At 49.8% G+C, this 20426-nt stretch overlaps 1 protein-coding gene across 1 annotated transcript in view; it reads left to right on the top strand.

Moving 5' to 3' along the window:
• The first annotated feature begins 6927 nt into the window (after positions 1–6927).
• Positions 6928–20426, top strand: part of HK1 (hexokinase 1) — a 71064-nt gene continuing 57565 nt past the window's right edge. The window contains exon 1 of the mRNA XM_026455324.1: positions 6928–7109. Within this exon, the coding sequence (XP_026311109.1) occupies positions 7047–7109 (63 nt within the window). The 5' untranslated portion in view covers positions 6928–7046. The remainder of the gene's footprint in view (positions 7110–20426) is intronic.

The raw sequence follows: 20426 nt of genomic DNA on the forward strand, positions 1-20426 counted from the left end.
AACTCCTGACCTCGTGATCCACCTGCCTCGGCCTCCCAAAGTGCTGGGATTACAGGCATGAGCCACCACGCTCAGCCCAGGCTACGGTTCTTTATGCCTATGACTCTTGTCAGGGTCAGAGGCAATTTAATGAGAATGGGATGTCTAGAAAGGGACAGGGTGGGACTCAGATTTCCTTGTGCTTCTGAGGAACTTTTATCTTCAAAGGGGAGTAGAAGCCTCTGTAGGATTAAAGGAAAACTTCCCCTTTCCCCTCTGTGAATTTGCTGAAAAGTCAACAGACAAAAGACAGATTAAAAGAAAAGGCATACACATTTTCTAATATGCATAGAAGAAAACACAGTGATTACCCTAACCCTTCAATGGGGTACAGTAGTTTATATAGCCTTTTATTTTTGAGACAGAGGCTCACTCTGTTGCCCAGGCTGGAGGGCAGTGGCGTGAGCTTGGCTCACTGAAACCTCTGCAGCCCAGGTTCAAGTGATTCTCCTGTCTCAGCCTCCTGAGTAGCTGGGATTACAGGCTTGTGCCACCACGCCCAGCTCATGTTTGTATTTTTAGTAGAGAGATGGAGTTTCACCATGTTGGCCAGCCTGGTCTGGAACTCCTGACTTCAAGTGATCCACCCCCCTTGGCCTCCCAAAGTGCTGGGAGTACAGGTATGAGCCACCATGCCTGGCCATATGGCCTTTTTTTTTTCTTGAAGCTGGTAAGGAGATGGGGAATATGGTAATTCTGTAATTCTGCAAGATTTTTCTGGAGAAAGAAGGGATCAGAGAATTGAGATTAACTTTTTGGCTCTTTTCGGAAACTGAATCAGCCAGACAGGCATCTAACAGGCATCTTATCCCTCTAGGGGTGGTGACATTCTTCAATCTTCTTTTCTGCAACAGAGAATCAGATAACAGGAAGGGGAAGGGAAAAAATTGTTCCCCAGGGGCATCCTTCTGGTCTTTTGGTCTTTTCCCTTTGGAGGTGGGGCAGTCTTTCATTCAAAATACTCATTACAGAAGGGAGCCATATTTTGGGGTGAATTATGTTGGTTTCCTTCACCTCCTTGGGACAGAAGGTGGGCAATGTGTCCCTGAAGGGTCAGGGCCTCTCTGAGTGGAGATGAAAAGGTCAGGGTTGAGTAAGGAGGAACCTGGCAGGGGCCTTTATGATACCTGAGAGGACTGGGGCTTGGATGGAGCAAGAGAGACACCGTCAGAGCAATATTCAGGTACAAGATTTAAGTCTTGCATCCTAGGCACGGCTCTTGCCTCATCCTAATCCCGGCCCTAATAAGGGGAGGCTTTTTGCTGGTAAATTCCAATTATTAGGAGCCAAAAATGTCAATGCCTTACAGGGGCCAGTCAGCAGTATCAAGCAGTGGGCTGGGTGGGGCCCGGGCTGGCTGGAGCTCCCCTACCCTGTCTAAAGGGGGCAGTGGCTGCTCAGCTCCAGTGTATGCTGGGAAGGAGCTGGCTGAGATAAGGAGCTAGTGCCATGATGATCATGTTGCCACAGGATCAAGTGGGTCCTGTGTGACATCACCTTTAGGTGCCTGAAATCTAGATTTTATTTTATTTATTTATTTTGTAACTTTTTTTTTTTTTTTTTTTTTTTTTGAGACGGAATTTCGCTCTTGTTGCCCAGGCTGGAGGCCAATGGCACAATCTCAGCTCACTGCAACCTCCCAGGTTCAAGCAATTCTTCTGCCTCAGCCTCCCAAGTAGCTGGGATTACAGGCGTGCGCCACCATGCTGAGTAGCTGGGATTACAAGCATGCACCACCATGTCCGGCTAATTTTATATTTTTAGTAGAGATGGGGTTTCTCCATGTTGGTCAGGCTGGTCTCGAACTCCTGACCTCAGGTGATCCGTCCACCTCAGTCTCCCAAAGTGCTGGGATTACAGGTGTGAGGCACCAGCCTGAAATCTAGATTTTAAAGTGAGATTTCTTAATTTTTTGTAAAGGGCAGGCACAAATTTATAAAACATCAAGTGGGCCAAATAAGATGTTATTATAGGCCACAGTTGTAGCTTGGCGGTTGCTGATTTACTGACCCTGTTATAATGTTGGAGGTCAGGACTTTGGGCAAATGAAAGAGAAAAGGAGATGGACTGAGAATGTGATTTTACAACTCCAGCCTCTCCAGGGGCTGGGTGGCCAGTGTCTCTGCAGCAGCCTTCTCTCGCAGGAAGTAGAACTGTCTGCAATGCTGATGGAGTCACAGTAACCTTCACCCCACTGAACTCAGGATCTGCAGAGCCACTAAAACCCGGAGCAACCGCCTTCAGCATCCAAGAGAAGCTGCTAAAAGGATTATGGGTCAATTCATTTCAGACATTTCTTCCAGATGTCCCCGTGGAAAGTTAGGGTCTAAATCAGTAGTCCTCATTCCTGGCAGCACCTGAGTTTCACCTAGGGAGATTTTACAAAGTGAAACTTGGACTGCAGTTCACATCAGTTCAGTCTCTGGGTGGGGCTTGGACATCAGCATTTGTAGAAGCTCCCTAGGTGGCTTTGGTGCAGTCAGACTGGAAACCACTGATCCAACTAATAGAAACGCTAGGTTGGAATCTCTTCCGGGGCATCTCTTTAGGACAGGCTGTGTATGACAGTCCCATAGTGTCAGGGTTCCGAGACCGTCTAACGGTTTAGGCACTGGTCTTAATTTTTGTTTTTTGCTTTCTTTGATACCTTAACAAACTCTACAGGGCTGAGCGCAATGGCTCACACCTATAATCCCAGCACTTTCGTTCTTTCTTTTCTTTTTTTTTCTGAGACAGAGTCTCGCTCTGTTGCCCAGGTTGGAGTGCAGTGGCGCAATCTTGGCTTACCACAACCTCCACCTCCCGGGTTCAAGCGATTATCTTGCCTAAGCCTCCCGAGCAGCTGGGACTACAGGCTCTCACCACTATGCCCAGCTAATTTTTGTATTTTTAGTAGAGACGGGGTTTCACTCTGTTGGCCAGGCTGGTCTCGAACTCCTGACCTCGTGATCCGCCCACCTCGGCCTCCCAAAGTGCTAGGATTACAGGCGTGAGCCACTGCGCCTGGCCAATTTCAGCACTTTCAGAGGTCAAGGCAAGAGAATCGCTTGAGTTCCGGAGCTCGAGACCAGCCTGGGCAACATGGCGAGACCTCATTTCAATTTAAGAAAAAAACCAAAACACCCAAGCTCTACAACCTTCATATCCTCATTGACTGATTAAGTGCAGATAATGATATTTGCCCTTCTAACCTCACCAGGCTGTTATCAGGAGAAACGAAGCAATTAATGAGAAATTGCTCCGCAAACTGTCGATGTTATGCAAACACTGCTATTCAGCGTGTGCTCCCAGGTGCGGGAGGTACAGCTGTTATCTGTCGGAGATCATTTCTGAAGTAACATTCCTAGTGCCATGGGTCAGATGGGAATTGCTACAGGCATTCCAACTTAGAAAGCAGCCTTTATTGTCTTATAGGCAGGTGCGTTTCCTGGGGTGGCAGCCTGGCACTGGTCCCTCCAACCCCAACTTGTGTAGGAGGTACCACAGTAAATGAGTAGAGAGAATTCAGGGGACTTGAAGGGAAGTGGAGGGCCATCTGGAGAGGGAGGGAACTGAGGGCTCCCTGTGGGTTGGGGTCTTCCTGAGGATCCAGGGCGTAACTGTCAAGGAGCCTTAGCAGGGATCTAAGAGCTATGGAACAGCAAAAAGAGGCAAATTACTAAGGAAATTAGTAAAGTCATCGCTGGAACAACAGAGAGGTAACATAGCAGTGCAGCATGGGCCCTAGCCTCAGGAAGCTGTCTGATTGGGGCAGATAGGACCAGCCCCCTAGAAGACAGTCACCCATATCAGTTAGGCAGTCATGACTCAGTGTTACTTATCTGAGGCCCAAGTTGCATGAGGGGTTGGGGGTGGGATGGACAGAGCACTGGCTGGGCATCAGGACGGGGTTGGAGTCCTGGCTCCAAACTCTACCACAACCTGACACTGGGCAAGATGGCCCACCTGTGGCGTCCCAGGTTCCTGCCCTGTAAAGAAGAGTCTGGATGTACATCCAGATGGACTGTGAGCACAGCCTGAGTTTGCCCTGTCGAGGTGCTGAGGCCTGGGAGATTGGGGTGAGTAGCTGTGGTCCAGGGAAGGTGGGCAAGCTGGGCCTTAGATGAGAGGGGATGCTTGGTCAGGCAGAGGTGAGTGGATAAGGCAGGGCAAGGAAGGGAATATGAGCAGGGAACAAATGGAGTGGACTTGGTGAGGGCAGAAGACGGCGGGTAAGTTGCCTTGTTGTGGCCAGAGTGGATGAAGAGATAAGTGGGAAAGAGTGGAGTTGATTACAGAAGGCCTCGGAAACCAGCAGAGATGTTTAAGTTGGCTCTCTCAGGAAGGAGGGGGCCATGGAGGGATTTAGGGAAGGGTCATCACATGATTATGCTGCATTTTAGCAGGATTAATGTGACCCGGTGCCCAGAAAGACTTGGATGGCATGAGGTCAGGAGCCGAGGAGGACAGCTAGAAGACTTGTAATATTTCTGGCACAGGGAGATGGACTGGGAGTTGGGAGGTGGCAGTAGGTCAGGCCTAGAGACATTTCTCAGGAAATATTGACAGGCCTTGGGGCCTGGTTGCATTCACAGAGTGGGGAGGAATGAGTCACCTTGAGAAGCAGTTTCCCTCTCAAAGGCCAGGAAAGAGAAAGCAGAGGCAGCTTTTCTGCCTGCAAACAGGACATTTCAGGGTAACTTGGCTCTTCCAAGCGCCAGCTTCTCCCTGGCTTCAGCTCAGATAGGAGTTGTAACAAGCTGTTGGGCATGGGTGATGGCACCGGCTAGTGACTGGGTTAAGGGCCATGTTTTTGATTTTGCATTAGGCTTTAGGCTTATTCAGCCTACCAAGTGCCAGGCCCTGGGCTTGCGTGGAAGACAAAGCAATTAACAAAACCCAGTCCTCCATCCTCAAGGAGTTTCCAGCCCTGTGAGCTTGGCAGATCTGTGGGACTCAAATGAAATGGCAGTTGAGAACAACCATCTTGTTCTCATTCACTCCATTTTGCTTAATGGCCATGTAGGTAGTTCCAAATGTTTGATGTGTGCCAGAAAATCTCTCTCTTCCTGGTTTGTAATTATGATCCAGGGCAAATCCAGGTTTTGTCGGGCTTGAAGATTAAATAAATTGGTGCTCTCTATGGAAAATAATTCAAATATAAATATACAAATATCACATTACTAGGCCCTCCCAGGGCCTAGAAGGGTAGGAATCAAGTGAGAGTCCCTGAAGCTTTAACCGCATTAACTTCTCAATCAGTTCTATAATACCTACTATTCCTTAAGTGTATATTATGTGCAGGTATTTTGCATACAGTATTACACAACAATCAAGGGGAAGGGGAGGTGGGCATTAGAGTCTTCATCTTATGGATGAAGACACAGTTTCAGAGGTGGTTCGAGATGCCCCTCTGCATAGGCCCTAAGGCAGGGAGTGAGGACTGTGACCTGGACAGGAAGCTCTGGCCTCAAGACTACATCTAAGCTCCCCCTTTTCTGTGGGTGATGGTGGCTGTCAGGCCCCTGGGATTCCTGAACCTAAGTCATCCCTCCCTTTGATTTGACTGTACCTTTGCCTGGCCTGGTCAAGGGCTAGGTACTCCTAAAGTCAAGAGCTAGGGTAGAGGTTGGGGGTTGGATCTCAGGGCACCATATGGTGCAGACTTGGTTGCAGGAAAGTGACCTATTTAGGCAGAGGGGGCTCTATACATCTGGGACCACAGCAAACCCTAGAGGTGAGCACCTGCTTCAAAGACTCACAGATCCAAGCTGTAATCCTAGATCTACAACTTCCTGGCTGTATAAAGCCCAGCAAGACTGAGGCCTCACTGAGCTTCAATTTCCTTACCTGTCCAATCACAATAGCAACAACTTGTTTGTATATCTGAGCTCATTACATGTCATTTTGTAAGGCAGTAAAGCTCCTGGAGGCTTCCGGAACACAGAAACAATTAAGAATCCTAAAGTTGCTGTCCTGGTAGCACCTCTAGGGATTCCTCCCATCCTACCTAACTTCCTTTGGGAAAGTAGAAGACACGGCACCTGGGAGAGGTGGCTGAACCGTGCCCCAAGTTCCAGTGGGCCTGGATGCCCAAGAGCAAGAGGAGGCCCGGAGGATGGGGACAGGCCGCGACCTGTGACTCAAGTCCCGCCCAGAGGGAGTGCGCCCTGAGGGAGAGCCACTGGAGCCGGTGACTCGGGGGCGGGTGTTCTGGGGCGTCGCTTTGGGTTCAGCAATACAAATCTGCCAGTTGGAGATTAGGCCAGGCAGGCCGGGGAGGGGTGATGGACTGTCGCAGAAGACCCAGGTGGGCCGGCGCGCTCGGCCTGGGGGAGGCAGGCGCGGGACCCGGGTGCTAGGACTGCGTAGCGTCCCGGGCTCCCGCTTCCGCCTGCTTTCCACGCCCACTTCTGCAAGTCCCCTTCGGCACCTCAGCGTCCACCGGACGCCTAGGGGCAAGCTCTCATTTCCGAGGAATGGGCCCGCCTTCCTGCCCCCGGGGCTGCCAGTCCCTAGACTAGCCCTAGGGGCTTCTGGTCCCGGCCGAGCCGGGCGGTGCCTCCTGCCTGCGCCTCGCACCTCCCCGCCTGGCCCGGCCTACTCGGGCACGGCGCCGCCACGCGTGAAGGCCCGCATCGGCTCCCTACGTGGGCGACGTGAAGGGTGATGCGGGGCATGGGGGGATTTCGCTGCGTCGCCCGCCCCCTTTCCGGCGCGGGAGGGAGCGGCAGCCGCGTCCCAGCTCCCCGGCCCGGACGCCACCGCCCGGCGCTGCAGAGGCGTGCGGCAGCCAATGGGCGTGGAGGAGGTGGGCCGGCTGGCGGCTGTCACCCTCCAGGGGACGGGAGCGCGGAGACCGGGAGCGCGCGAGCTGTCGCCGCGCCCCAGGCCGAGGGGGAGGAGCCGGGGGAGGTGGAGGAGGAGGAGGAGGAGCCGCCGAGCAGCCGCCGGAGGACCACAGCTCGCCAAGGCTGCGGAGGACTGAACGGCCCCACGCCTGCCGCCCCGCGCCCCCGACCGCCAGCATGATCGCCGCGCAGCTCCTGGCCTATTACTTCACGGAGCTGAAGGATGACCAAGTCAAAAAGGTGAGCCCCCTACCGCGCCGCCGCCGGTCCTGGCCGCAGCCTTGTGTTCCGGCATCCGCTCGCCGCCTCCGCCGCCTCCATCCTCCCTCGCCCGGCCTCCTCTGGGCCAGCATCGAGTTGGACTGCAGGGCGCGAGAAAAGGCTTCGCCTTCGATTCTCCCGGCATTGTCAGTGTCTCTCTGTGTGTGCGTTTTTGGGAGGGGAGCAGACGGGCGGAAGACCCCCGAGACTGGGCTGCCTGCTGCAGTGTCCTTGAAACAGGCCCTGGATGTCAGATAGGCCCCCGGGCTGTGCGGGGAGGTGGCCCGTGGGCCCTTCCGCAGGGCCTGTTTGGGAGGGTCCGAGCGCCGTGGGAGGAGGTGTAATCACGGAGATGCTGGGGAGGTGATCGAGCAGCAGGCGGGGGTGCTGGCCGTAGGCCAGGCCTCCCATATTTGGGGTTCTTGGCGGAGGGTGTCGGGTGCCCCGGAGAAGCTGTCACCAGACTCTCCCAGTTGTTTGAGCTGCTCGTTAATCTGAGGACGAGGTGACCCGCCCGGCTTCCTGGAACGGGGAGGGGCGGCTAGGGCCACCGGAAACTTTGCTCATAGGCCTCGTGTCTGGAGCGGCACGTCTGAATGGAATTTTTTATTCTTCTTAAGCTGTAATTTCTAGCCAGCACAGGAGCTCAAATAAGAGACTGGTCATTGAGTTGGGTGGACGCCTGACGCACATGCTTGTGGCATGCTTGTTCTAGCACTTGGACGCATACATCCTCCTGTCTTGAGGTGTTGTTGCCTTTGACATCTTAGTGTAAAATACTGTCCGCTGGCAGGTCTTAAAGGTGGATCTGTCCCTTCTGTCAGCTTTGCTACCATATTTTTAAGAAACAGCCTAAGCTGTAGGGAAAGACGCCCATTTTATCAGTGCCAGGTCTGGTCCAGGCTCCAGACCCACTCACCCTGAACGTGGTGACGTTATTGCTGGGGTTAGCTGGGATGGACTCGCAAAGTCATCTTGACTTTGGAGTTCAGACAGGTGGAGATCTACAGGTGAAAGGCAGGAGCGACAGGCCTGGATTTTCTACCGGGCAAGCCATAGGGTGTTCCATCCTCTTCCTGTGCATCTAAGGCAACTCCCTCATCTGGCACCATAGGAAACAGGCCTACTAAACACAGTGACCATATCAAGGTCACCCTGTGAGTTAGAAGCAGAGCCAGTCGGGGGTATCCAGGTCTCCCAGTTCCTCCATCCAGGAACTTCACCTGGGTCCTCCTGGAGGTCAGCTTCCAGGAGGGAGTGGGTACTGAGAGACAAAGCCCCTGGGGACCCTGCTGTGATCTTGGATCCCATGGTGGGTGGGGACCGGGAGTGAGGTAGGTAGGAGATAGGCTTGGGAATGTCATCTGCCATTGTTCTTTATGGCTTTAAGCAATGACTCGGGTTGTCAAACCATGGCACTCAAAACACTTGCTCCTATGGAGCACCCTGGAGCTTCCTTCTGGCCACTGACCAGGGAGCCATGCTTACCGGTGTGTGCGTTTCATGAGTTTCCTCCAATGGTGTCGTGCATCACTGATGTTCTTCCCATTGGACCAGGGAGACAGTTCTCCCGGCATGGCAAGAAGTGCCCAGGACAGGCCTCCTGAAGCCAAGAGGAGTTCACTATCCTCCTGCCCGTGGTGTCCTTTATAGCTCAAGACAGTGGGCTGCTGGGCCGGTGGGGTGCCTGGGTGACCTTGTAAACCTCCAACATCCACACCCACCACCACCCACAACAGACTGCTGGCTGTTGGCTGCCGGTGGCCTCCAGCCGCTGAGCTGGGCTGAGGTTTGGACTCCATTCAGTGGGACTTGTTTTCTCAGACATACAGTGTCTAGGGTGGGCCCAGAGCTCTCCACTCCCGCGGGTGGCTCAATTCACATCTATGGATGCACAGTCTATCTCCTAGGCCCCTTTAGGATTCTCATATTCTTCCCTTCTTTCCCCCTAGAACCTTGCTGGAGGAGGGTCTTAAGGCCAAGGTTTCCACCAGATATTATTTGTCAAGGAGATTCTTAAAAACAAGATGTTTGCCTGTATCTCACACGGACTTCCTATACTGCTTTCTATAGGGGAGTATGTGGATTTCTGCCAGGGGTCCCCTCGTTTTGCATAGTGGACTGTGTAGCACAGCCATCTGTGGGTGTGGTCGCGGGTATGATTGCGCCACCGCATTCCAGCCTGGAGCTTCTAAGGACAATGACATAGTGGGTACTTTGCTCCAGTGACCTACTCAGCTTTGCCCAAGTGTGCAGATGCTGGGGGACCACATCTGCTCTTCTGGGGCCCAGGACTTCTTAGAGACCAGCTCTTTCCACCTACCACTCACCACAGGAAAGGCTAGGTGAAGGTGTAGGACCCCCTGTTCTTCCTGTGGTGCTGGACTCTGCCTGCCTCCCAGCGGGGACCTGCTGAGGATAGTTTCCCCCAGCGTGGGCAGCCATGATGATTCAGCCCTCCAGCTGTAGGCAGCCTCCGGCACTCTGGAGACAGACCTGGCATCCCTCAGTAACCCTCATCTATCTTCTTGCCCTCAGAGCCAGAGGTAGGAGAAGGGAAGGTGGGGACCATGCTAAGGAAGTTTTTGGAATTGCTTAGAATCCAAACATGATCATGAAAAGGGTGTCATTTCTCTCCTCATTGCCTATGAGGCACATCAGTAATTCAACTCCATAAAATTACGTCCTGGGTTGAAACAGTTCAGATATCTGACTTCCCAGCTTGGAACCCCCTTATCCAGACAGCATCTGCATAAATTGGTTAATGGGTGCTGTTGAAGAGGGTGTCCTGGAATTAGGCTGAGCTAAGCACCAAACACATATATTCCTTTCACTCCTAGTGCCTTTAGGAGGAAAGGGAGGCATATGTGTGCTTGCGAAGGATTCTATTCGTCAGAATCCCAGACATCTGCTAGTTCTGCAGCTAGAGGCTGGGTTCTTTGACCTCTAAGTAACTTAATTTTTATTTATTTAGTTTTTTAATTTCTTTTTTTGAGATGGAGTCTCGCTCTGTCGCCCAGGCTGAGTGCAGTGGTGCGATCTCGGCTTGCTGCAAGCTCTGCCTCCCGGGTTCATGCCATTCTCCTGCCTCAGCCTCCCGAGTAGCTGGGACTACAGGCACCCACCACCACACCTGGCTAATTTTTTGTATTTTTAGTAGAGACAGGGTTTCACCATGTTAGCCAAGATGGTCTCGATCTTCTGACCTCGTGATCTGCCCGTCTCGGCCTCCCAAAGTGCTGGGATTACAGGCGTGAGCCACCGCGCCCGGCCCTAAGTAACTTTAAGCATGCGTCTCATCTCGCCAGCTTCTTCCATTCGGTTTAGTCATTAGGAGCTTGGAGCAGGGTGAAGGATTGCATAGTGCTCTGTTTGTTTAGAAAGGGAAGATGGGTCCAGGAAGGTCAGAACTTGGCTTCTAAAGAAAGATTAGACTTCCTTTACTCCACGCTTGTCAGAATGGTGAGCAAATGCCAGTGGATTTACTCTGGGTGAGATCCCCATAACGCTAAGTGATTTCCACTAGTAGGTGAGCAAACAGGTATGTTTTGTCCAATGGCTGAACTCAGGAGTCCTTGAGTACTTGGCCCAGGAAGACAGGGGAGAGTAGGCTGAGCAATTAAAAGACTGCCCAAGGTACATTCCTTAGAGCCCATGTGTTCCGGCTGCAAAAGCAAGCATTAAAAAAAAAAAAAAAAAAAAGGGCTGATGCGGTGGTTCACATCCTGTAATCTCAGCACTTTCGGAGGCCAAGGCGGGTGGATCACCTGAGGTTGGGAGTTCGAGACCAGCCTAACCAACATGGAGAAACTCCATCTCTACTAAAAATACAAAATTAGCTGGGTGTGGTGGTGCATGCCTGTAATCCTAGCTACTTGGGAGGCCAAGGCAGGAGAATCACTTGAACCTGGGAGGCAGAGGTTGCAGTGGGCTGAGATCAAGATCACGCCATTGTACTCCAGCCTGGGCAACAAGAGCGAAACTCCATCTCAAAAAAAAAAAAGTTCCTATTCATTATTGCTCAGGGGTGAGAGAGGTGAGAGTTAGAAAATTATGAAAAACCTGGCTGGGCGCAGTGACTCATGCCTGTAATCCCAGCACTTTGGGAGGCCGAGGCAGGCGAATCACGAGGTCAGGAGTTCGAGACCAGCCTAATATGGTGAAACCCTGTCTCTACTAAAAATACAAAAATTAGCCGGGCGTAGTAGTGTGCGCCTGAAGTCCCAGCTACTCGGGAGGCTGAGGCAGGAGAATCGCTTCAACCCGGGAGGGGTTGCAATGAGCCAGGATCATGCCACTGCTCTCCAGCCTGGGCAACAGAGCGAGACTCTTTCTCGAAAAAAGAAAATTATGAAAAATCTGTGGGTTCTTGCAGTGGCAAAGAAAAAAAAAGACAAAATTATGAAAAGTCAGCCTGGGCAACAAAATGAAACCTCATCTTAAAAAAAAAATTTTTTTAGCCTGCTTTGGTGGCATGCACATACCTGTAGTCACAGCTACTCAGGAGGCTGATTGAGCCCAAAAGACTGATCCCAAAACAGTGAGCTGTGATGCTATGATTGTGTCACCACACTCCAGGCTGGATGATAGAGTGAGACTCTGTCTCAAAAAAAAGAAGAAAGAAAATTATGAGACGTGTCTCATAACCTCTCAATTCTGATGTTGTACAAATATTCAGTGAGAGCTTCTTGGTGAATCTTTACTTTATAATCCCTGCCTCTTCTACCTTAGATACTCCTAGAGTTTCTCCCAAGAGAAGCCCCATCACTTTATCTGGTTGGATAGTTTGGGAATGTCGTGAAGGAATAAACTGGCAGGCAGGGTGGCTGTGAGGTGCTTTCACATCTGGCCAAGCTGTTCCATGCTCCCATGCTCCTACTGTTCTCCGGAGAAGACATAGGCAGCTTTCCCCTTACAAGACTGATTTGGCGTGACTGGGACTGTCTCTGTGTGTGTCTGCAGTCAGGGATTCCTGGCAGACAGATTTAGCCACTGGAATCAGCTCTGAGCATGCCTGAGAAGGTTCAGGGAAGACACGGATAAAGACAGGGAGCGGTATACCTCCACATCCAGGAATCAGTTGTGGCCAGACTGATGGCACCTGCTTATTGATTTATTTTTATTTTTTTAAAGTGACAGGGTCTTACCACGTTGCCCAGGCTAGTCTTGAACTCCTGGGCTCAGACAGTCCTCCCGCCTCGGCCTCCCTAAGTGTGCTTACTGATTTGAAAACCCTGAAGATCAAATCTGATCACAGGAGCTCAATCATTTCTTTAAAAAATGTTTGATTTTTAAATTATGTGCAGAGGACTGTGCAAGGCTGGGGTGACAACTATAAATAAGGCAGAAATGGTCCCTGTTCTCATGGAGCATAAAATATTTGCTGGCTGGGTGTGGTGGCTCATGCCTATAATCCCAGCACTTTGGGAGGCCAAGGCAGGCTGATCATTTGAGGTCAGGAGTTTGAGACCAGCCTGACCAACATGGTGAAACCCCATCTCTACTAAAAATACAAAAAAGGTAGCCAGATGTGGTGGCTCATGCCTGTAGTCCCAGCTCCTTGGGAGGCTGAGGCAGAAGAATCGCTTGAACGTGGGAGATGGAGGTTGTAGTGAGATGACACTCCAGCCTGGGTGACAAAACGAGACTCCATCTAAAATAATAATAATAATGATGATGATAAAACGTATTTGCTGTGTTATATGTGCAAAGCATATGGGCTATGAGGGCCCACAGCGTGGCGTGGTCATACCTTGGGTGGGAAATCCCTAGCCTAGGAACTGCTTACAGCTGGGCTGCGGATGTTAGCTCCTTAAGTGCTTCAGGAAGCTGCTCCCATCCCCAGTTCTGGGGGCTGTGTTAGTCTGTTTGGAGTATCAGGACAGGTGCCCACTGCCTTCTGGCCTAATAAACCTTAACAACGGGATCTTATGAAACCACTTAATACACACCCCGTTGTGTTCATTTTATTTGCTCTTAAAGAAAAATAGGTAAAAATTTTACGGTTTGATAGGTCTTGATTTCTGGAAATAACACTGACTTCTGGTAAACAGTGTTTACCAGAACACTGGGATATTATACTTAGAAACTTTGTAAGGTGGAGTCAAATTGTCACAAAAATGTGTATCTTCCTTCCTTCCTTCCTTCCTTCCTCCCTTCCTCCCCTCCCCTCCCCTCCCCTCCCCTCCTGTCTCCTTTCTTTTCTTTTCTTTTGATGGAATCTCGCCCTGTCGCCCAGGCTGGAGTGCAGTGGCTTGATCTCAGCTCACTGCAAGCTCTGCCTCCTGGGTTCACGCCATTCTCCTGCCTCAGCCTCTTGAGTAGCTGGGACTACAGGTGCCCGCCACCACGCCCGGCTAATTTTTTGTATTTTTAGTAGAGACGGGGGTCTCACCGTGTTTAGCCAGGATGGTCTTGATTTCCTGACCTCGTGATCCGCCCGCCTCAGCCTCCCAAAGTACTGAGATTACAGGCGTGAGCCACCACGCCCGGCCATGTATTTTTTTTTTTTTTTTTTTTTTTTTGAGATGGAATCTCACTCTCTAGCCCATGCTGGAGTGCAATGGCATGATCTCAGCACACTGCAACCTCCAACTCCCGGGTTCAAGTGATTCTCCTGCCTCAGCGCCCTCCACCCTCAAGTAACTGGGATTACAGATGCCTGCCACCATGCCCAGCTAAGTGTTGTATTTTTAGTAGAGACTGGGTTTCACCATGTTGGCCAGGCTGGTTTCGAACTCCTGACCTCAAGTGATCTTCCTGCCTCAGCCTCCCAAAGTGCTGGAATTACAGGCACCAGCCACTACCCCTGGCCTGCATTTTTTTTTTTTTTTTTTTTGAGACGGAGTCTCATTCTGTCACCCAGGTTGTAGTGCAGTGGCACGATCTCAGCTCACTACAACCTCTGCCTGCTGAGTTCAAGCAATTCTCCTGCCTCAGCTTCCCTAGTAGCTGGGATTACAGGTGTCGCCACTACGCCCAGCTAATTTTTTGTGTTTTTAGTGGAGATGGGGTTTCACCATGTTGGCCAGGCTGCTCTTGAATTCCTGACCTCATGATTCTCCCGCCTCGGCCTCCTGAAGTGTTGGGATTACAGACGTGAACCACCGTGCCTGGCCACTTTTTTTTTTTAATGGCTTGTCATCTCTGGGCATCCTGGAACACTTAGTGAGTGTCATGTCCGGTATGAATTATATGTATATATAATTGAGATTACACTATAAATGTTTCTGCACACAACTATACTAACGTGTAGGTGTGTGTATGCTTTCATATGCTCTTTCAAAAGCCTCAGCGGGGTTGACGGTACAGGAAGTATTATTCCTGGGCTTCCCAGCAGGGCTCCCTCCCCAGGGCATCCTCCCCAGGGCATCCTGCTGCCTGTCTTGTGTGTTGCAGACAGAAGGCAAGCAATTTATTCCCCGTTTAGAAACAGAGACTGAAGACCCATCCAGAGGAGATAAAACATTTTTCTAAGGTGGAAAGAAAATCAGGAATAGGATTCAGAGGGCTCTTCTTGCTTCCTCTGTTTCCTTCTTTTAGAAGAAAAACCTGTCCTAGTTGGTTTTAATGCTTTACGTTGGAACCTGTATTCTAATACTGTCCCGTCACAAATCAATACATTTGAGTTAATTTTTTATTATGAAATATTTGAGGCACATAAAAGAAGATTGAGGTTCACATAAACACCTCTGTGTCTGCTACTCAACTTGAGAAGGTATAGACACAATTACAGTTACATTACAGACACAGTTGAAGCCCTGTCTATGCCATCTCTGAGACAGTTAGCTGCTTCTCCCTTTGGAGGTGACCTCTGTCCTGAATTTGGTGTTTATCTTTTCATGTATGTTTTTATGCTTTTATTACATATGCATGTGTCTATAAACAGTATATAGTATTGCTTTATGGATACATGGTTTTGACCTTTTGTAAATGGTGCTATACTGACTATGTGTTTAAGCAATATATGGTATTGCTTTGTGTGGTTTTAAACTCTTTTTTTTTTTTTTGAGATGGAATCTCATTCTGTTGCCCAGGCTGGAATGCAGTGGCGCGGTCTCAGCTCACTGTAGCCTCTGCCTCCTGGGTTCAAGCAATCCTCCTGCCTCAGCCTCCTGAGTAGCTGAGATCATACCTGGCTAATTTTTTTGTATTTTTAGTAGAGACGGGGTTTCACCATGTTGGTCAGGCTGGTCTCAAACTTCTGATCTCAAGTGATCTGTCCCCCTAGGCCTCTTTCAAAAGTGCTGGGATTATAGGCATGAGCCACCACACCCAGCCAATTTTAAACTCTTATAAATGGTGCTATACTGTATGTATCCTTCCGCCATTTATTTTCTTTTAGCTCAACATTATATTTTTGAGATTTTGCAAATGTTGATCTACATAACTGGTTCATTAAACTGCTCTGGTTTCTTACAGAGTATAAAAGCTCCATAGTTAATTCATCTATTCTGCTTTTGATGGGCATTTGTGTTTCTAATGTTTCAAGTGACAAACAATGCCTTGGTGAACTTTCTCTAGAACAACTCATTCAGCGCATGCACAAGTTTCTCTAGGCTCTAAGCTGTGTACCTAGGGCTGGGATTACCAGGTGGAGAGATGTGTGCCTCTTCCCATATACGAGATTCTGCCAAGTTGCTATCCGTGGTCATGCCAGTTCACACTCCCATGGGAAGTATGTGCAGGTTGCCTTTGTTCCACATCAACCCTTGTTATGGTCAAACCTTTGTAAATTTGTAATAGATGAGTTTTAGTCTATTTCCTTCCTCAGTCATTTCCATTCACATCTCAGTATTCGAGCTGGGTTTAAAATTAGCCCATTTCCTGAGTTACCTTATCAGAGTCCTTGCTTCAGAGTCCCACGGAGTGAAGTTGACAGCTCCACGGACTGCCGCTGCTGAGATATCTGCACTGGGGAGGGGTAGTTGATGCAGGGAAAGGCTTAGGATGGCTCTTCATCGCCCCTGGTGCTGTGGGGCGACTCCGTTAAACTTTTCTGGGAATTGAAACACACATTTGTGAGCTTTCACTTGCACACACTTCCTCTCTTCTGGGTGGATCCGACCTGGGTAGGGCAGGCTTATCTGTCGCCTAAACATGCCCAGCTCTGCTCAGAGAAAACTCAAGCCGGCGGCCTCTCATACCGTCTTCCGTAAAAGGAGAGGGTGGCTGTATCCACGTGGCAGGGAAAACTGAACCGTGAAGTCCGCGGCTCAGCCGTTTGCACACAGAAGCTGAGCTGTCCCTGTGCGAGGCAGAAAATGTCGGCTCATGTTCATCTTGAGTCTGTGCCTGATTACAGGCCGCAGACTCGGAGACCTCAAGCGTGCCTTACAGGGAAGGGGACATTCGGTGCCTACTAGGCGCCTGGCTTTTCTTTTTCATAACAGGGGTCTTATTGAATCATTTCTAGAACTCATATGAACCAAAGCCAACGTTCATTGTTGTATTCATTGCCATGTACTGTGCTAAAGGCATTGTGAGCCTTTGCTTGGTTCATCCCTACAACGCCCTTGTAAGGTGGATGTGATTTCAGACCGTGAGGCCCTGATAGTGAAGGATAGAGCCAGCATTCAGCCTCATCAAGGCTGATAGCAAAGCTCCTGCTTTAATTATTTTCTCAATCGAGTTATAATTCACCTACCATGAAACACACCACTGTACAGTGTACAATTCAGTGGTTTCTAATACATTTACAAGGTTGTCCAAGCATCACCACCGTCTAATTCCGGAATATTTTATCACCCTCCGAAAAAACTACCTGTTAGCAGTCACTTCCCATTTCTCCCTCCACCTAGCTTCTGGCAACCACTAATCTACTTTTTTTTTTTTTTTTTTAAATGCATTTGTCTCTTATGGACATTTCATATAAATGGAATAATATAAAATGTGGCCTTTTGTGTCTAGCCCCTTTTACTTAGCATAATGTCTTCAAGGTTCATCCATGTAGTAGCATGTGTCGGCACTTCATTCCTTTTTATTGCTGAATACTATTCCATTGTATTTTTCTACTACATTTCGTTTGTCCATTTGTCAGTTGACAGGCATTTGGACTGCTTCCACTCTTTCTGGCTATTATGAATAATGCTGCTCTGAACATTTGTGTATAGACATTCTTGCTTGCTTGCTGCTGCTGCTTCTTTTTTTTCAGACGGAGTTTTGCTCTCTCACCAGGCTGGAGTGCAGTGGCGCCATCTTGGCTCACTGCCACCTCTGCCTCCTGGGTTCAAGTGATTCTCCTGCCTCACCCTCCCAAGTAACTGGGACTATAGGCACATGCCACCATGCCCAGCTAATTTTTGTATTTTTAGTAGAGATGGAGTTTCACCATGTTGGCCAGGATGGTCTTGATCTCTTGACCTTATGATCCACCCGTCTCAGCCTCCCAAAATGCTGGGATTACAGGCGTGAGCCACCACGCCTGGCCAGACATGCTTTCGTGTCTCTTGGGTGTATATGTAGGAATGGAATTCCTTGAAGAGCCCCTGCTTTTAATCGATTTGAGGAGGAAGGCATCATCTCCATTCAGAAATGAGCAAACGAAGGCCCCCCAGGTGGTGAATTGACTTGCTGATGACCACACAACTCATGAATGACAGGGACAGGAACCCACTACTGCTGGTCCCCTGAGTCAGAAACCCATGTTCTTTCCACCATTATACCCAACTCTCATTGTGCAGTTTAGGGAAACAGATCCAAGGAGGGAAAGACTGGAGTGGGAGAGGGGTGGAACTGGCTTGGGATCCAGGTTCCCTGTCCCCCATCTCCTGCCCCTCCCCAGCACCAGCACGATGTCTCCTGCCTGTGCCTGCTGCCCCACCCCCAGCCCCATTTGCTTAGTGTTGATGAGCCTCTTCCACTTGGGAAGGAAATGGATCCAGTAAGGTCATTAACAGTGAAATGTTAGGGATTTGCCCTGTTTTTCAAATCTCCCTTTTCATTTGTCTCCTTCCTCCCATTCTTGCTTGCATTTAAAAGAGGACCCCCAGGAGGGCAATGCTTAACCTGCATGAAAACCCCCTCAATGCTCCTTGTGATGCCCACTCCTAGCCTCTGCCTGGAGGTACTGTAAGCAGCTGTCGATTCCATCAGTTGATTGACACATAGGGCTTGTCTTCAGCATGTTATTCACCCAGACCTCATGTCCCTGATGTCTCCTGGTGCCTTCTAGGACCCTGTCTGGGTGGGTGTAGTGAGTGAAGTAGGAGACCCAGGCTACTGCTGTGATAAAGACACTGCCTCACCTTTACAAAGTTCTGTCTCATTTATAAAATACTTGATTTAATCAGATGCTTGCTTTAGCTGAATCCTTCCATCAAGCTTGGATGTAGGAATTTCTTCCTGCATCTTACATATGGGGCAGGTGAGGCCCAGGAAGTGGAATTCATGTGATCTTGGTGTCCAGAAAGCAGTAGAGCTAGGATGGGGACACAGACTTCCCCAACGCCAGTGGGCAGTTGTTGCTGTGCCTGCAGAACCAGTACTGTGGTCCAGGGCTCCAGACTCCAAAGCCATTGATGGGGCTCAGGGCATACAATCCCCAAATAGTAATATGGCATTTGAGAAAACAGCAGAAGCAGGAAGGTCTTTCACCTTTCCCCTCCCTTCTTCCCTGATGCAGACTCATTCAAGAAGGTGTCTACCCTATACCCAGAAGACAGGGACATCCTTATCTCTGGAGATACAGGGACACAGAGAAGAATCTGAACAAACAGGGCCTGCTAAGTTCTCTTCAGTTTATCACTATTAGATCATATCCCCTTTCTCCAGTCACACTTCTTCATGACCAGCCACTTCTTCATCAAACCTGACATAGAGAAATATGCAGACTTACCTGTTTTCTTTCTTTCTTTCTTTTTTTGAGACAGTTCTTGCTGTGTCGCCCAGGCCGGAGTGCAGTGGTGCAATCTCGGCTCACTGCAGCCTCCACCTTCCTGGTTCAAGCATTTCTCCCACCTCGGTCTCCCGAGTAGCTGGGATTACAGGCATGTGCCACCACACCTGGCTAATTTTTGTATTTTTGGTAGAGATGAGGGGTTTCACCATGTTGACTAGACTGGTCTCAAACTCCTGGCCTCAAGTGATCTGCCCGCCTTGGCCTCCCAAAGTGCTAGGATCACAGGCATGAGCCACCACGCCTGGCGAGAGTTACCTATTTCTTTGTACCTTCATTTCCTTTTGAAGGCTTCTGTGTCACCTAAAAACTTAGATTAATTTGTGTGCCTTGTTCTTGTTACTCTGTCTTTTGTTATAGGGGCCTCAGCCATAAACCTAAAATGGGAAGGAAGGATATTTCTTTTCGGCTACCACGTGTTCTACATTGCAGCGGCCTTCCTCACAGAAACCGTCACCCAAGGCTCTGATAATGGAGATATGTCAGAAATGCTAGGGCTGTGTGTCCAGAATAGTAGGCACCAGCCATAGGTGGCTGTTGAGCTCTTAAAATGTGGCAAGTCAGATTTGAGATGTGCTGTGGCATATAAACTCCATACAGGTTTTCAAAAAATTCATGTGACACAAAGAATATGAAATAGCCTGGTAATCGTTTTCAATTTTTTTTTTTTTTTTTTTGAGACGGAGTCTTGCTCTGTCACCAGGCTGGAGTGCAGTGGCATGATCTTGGCTCACTGCAACCTCCACCTCCCAGGTTCAAGTGATTCTCCTGCCTCAGCCTCCCGAGTAACTGGGATTACAGGCGTGCACCACCACGCTCAGCTAATTTTTTTTTTTTTGAGATGGAGTCTCGCTCTGTCGCCCAGGCTGGAGTGCAGCGGCCAGATCTCGGCTCACTGCAAGCTCCGCCTCCCGGATTTACGCCATTCTCCTGCTTCAGCCTCCCGAGTAGCTGGGACTACAGGCACCCACCACCTCGCCCAGCTAGTTTTTCTGTATTTTTTAGTAGAGACGGGGTTTCACTGTGTTAGCCAGGATGGTCTCGATCTCCTGACCTCGTGATCCGCCCGTCTCGGCCTCCCGAAGTGCTGGGATTACAGGCTTGAGCCACTGTGCCCGGCGCTAATTTTTTGTATTTTTAGTAGAGTTGGGGTTTCACCATGTTGGCCAGGCTGGTCTCGAACTCCTGACCTCAAGTGATCCACCTGCCTTGGTCTCCCAAAGTGCCGGGATTACAGGCATGAGCCACCATGCCCAGCCAATAGTTTTCTAGTATTGGCTGGGCATAGTGGCTCACACTTGTAATCTTGGCACTTTAGGAGGCTGAGGCCAGAGGATCACTTGAGCCCAGGAGCTTGAGATCAGCCTGGGCAATATAGCAAGTCCTCATCTCTACAAATA

The sequence above is a fragment of the Piliocolobus tephrosceles genome, chromosome 9, assembly GCF_002776525.5.
Source record: "Piliocolobus tephrosceles isolate RC106 chromosome 9, ASM277652v3, whole genome shotgun sequence".
Taxonomy (NCBI): Eukaryota; Metazoa; Chordata; class Mammalia; order Primates; family Cercopithecidae; genus Piliocolobus; species Piliocolobus tephrosceles.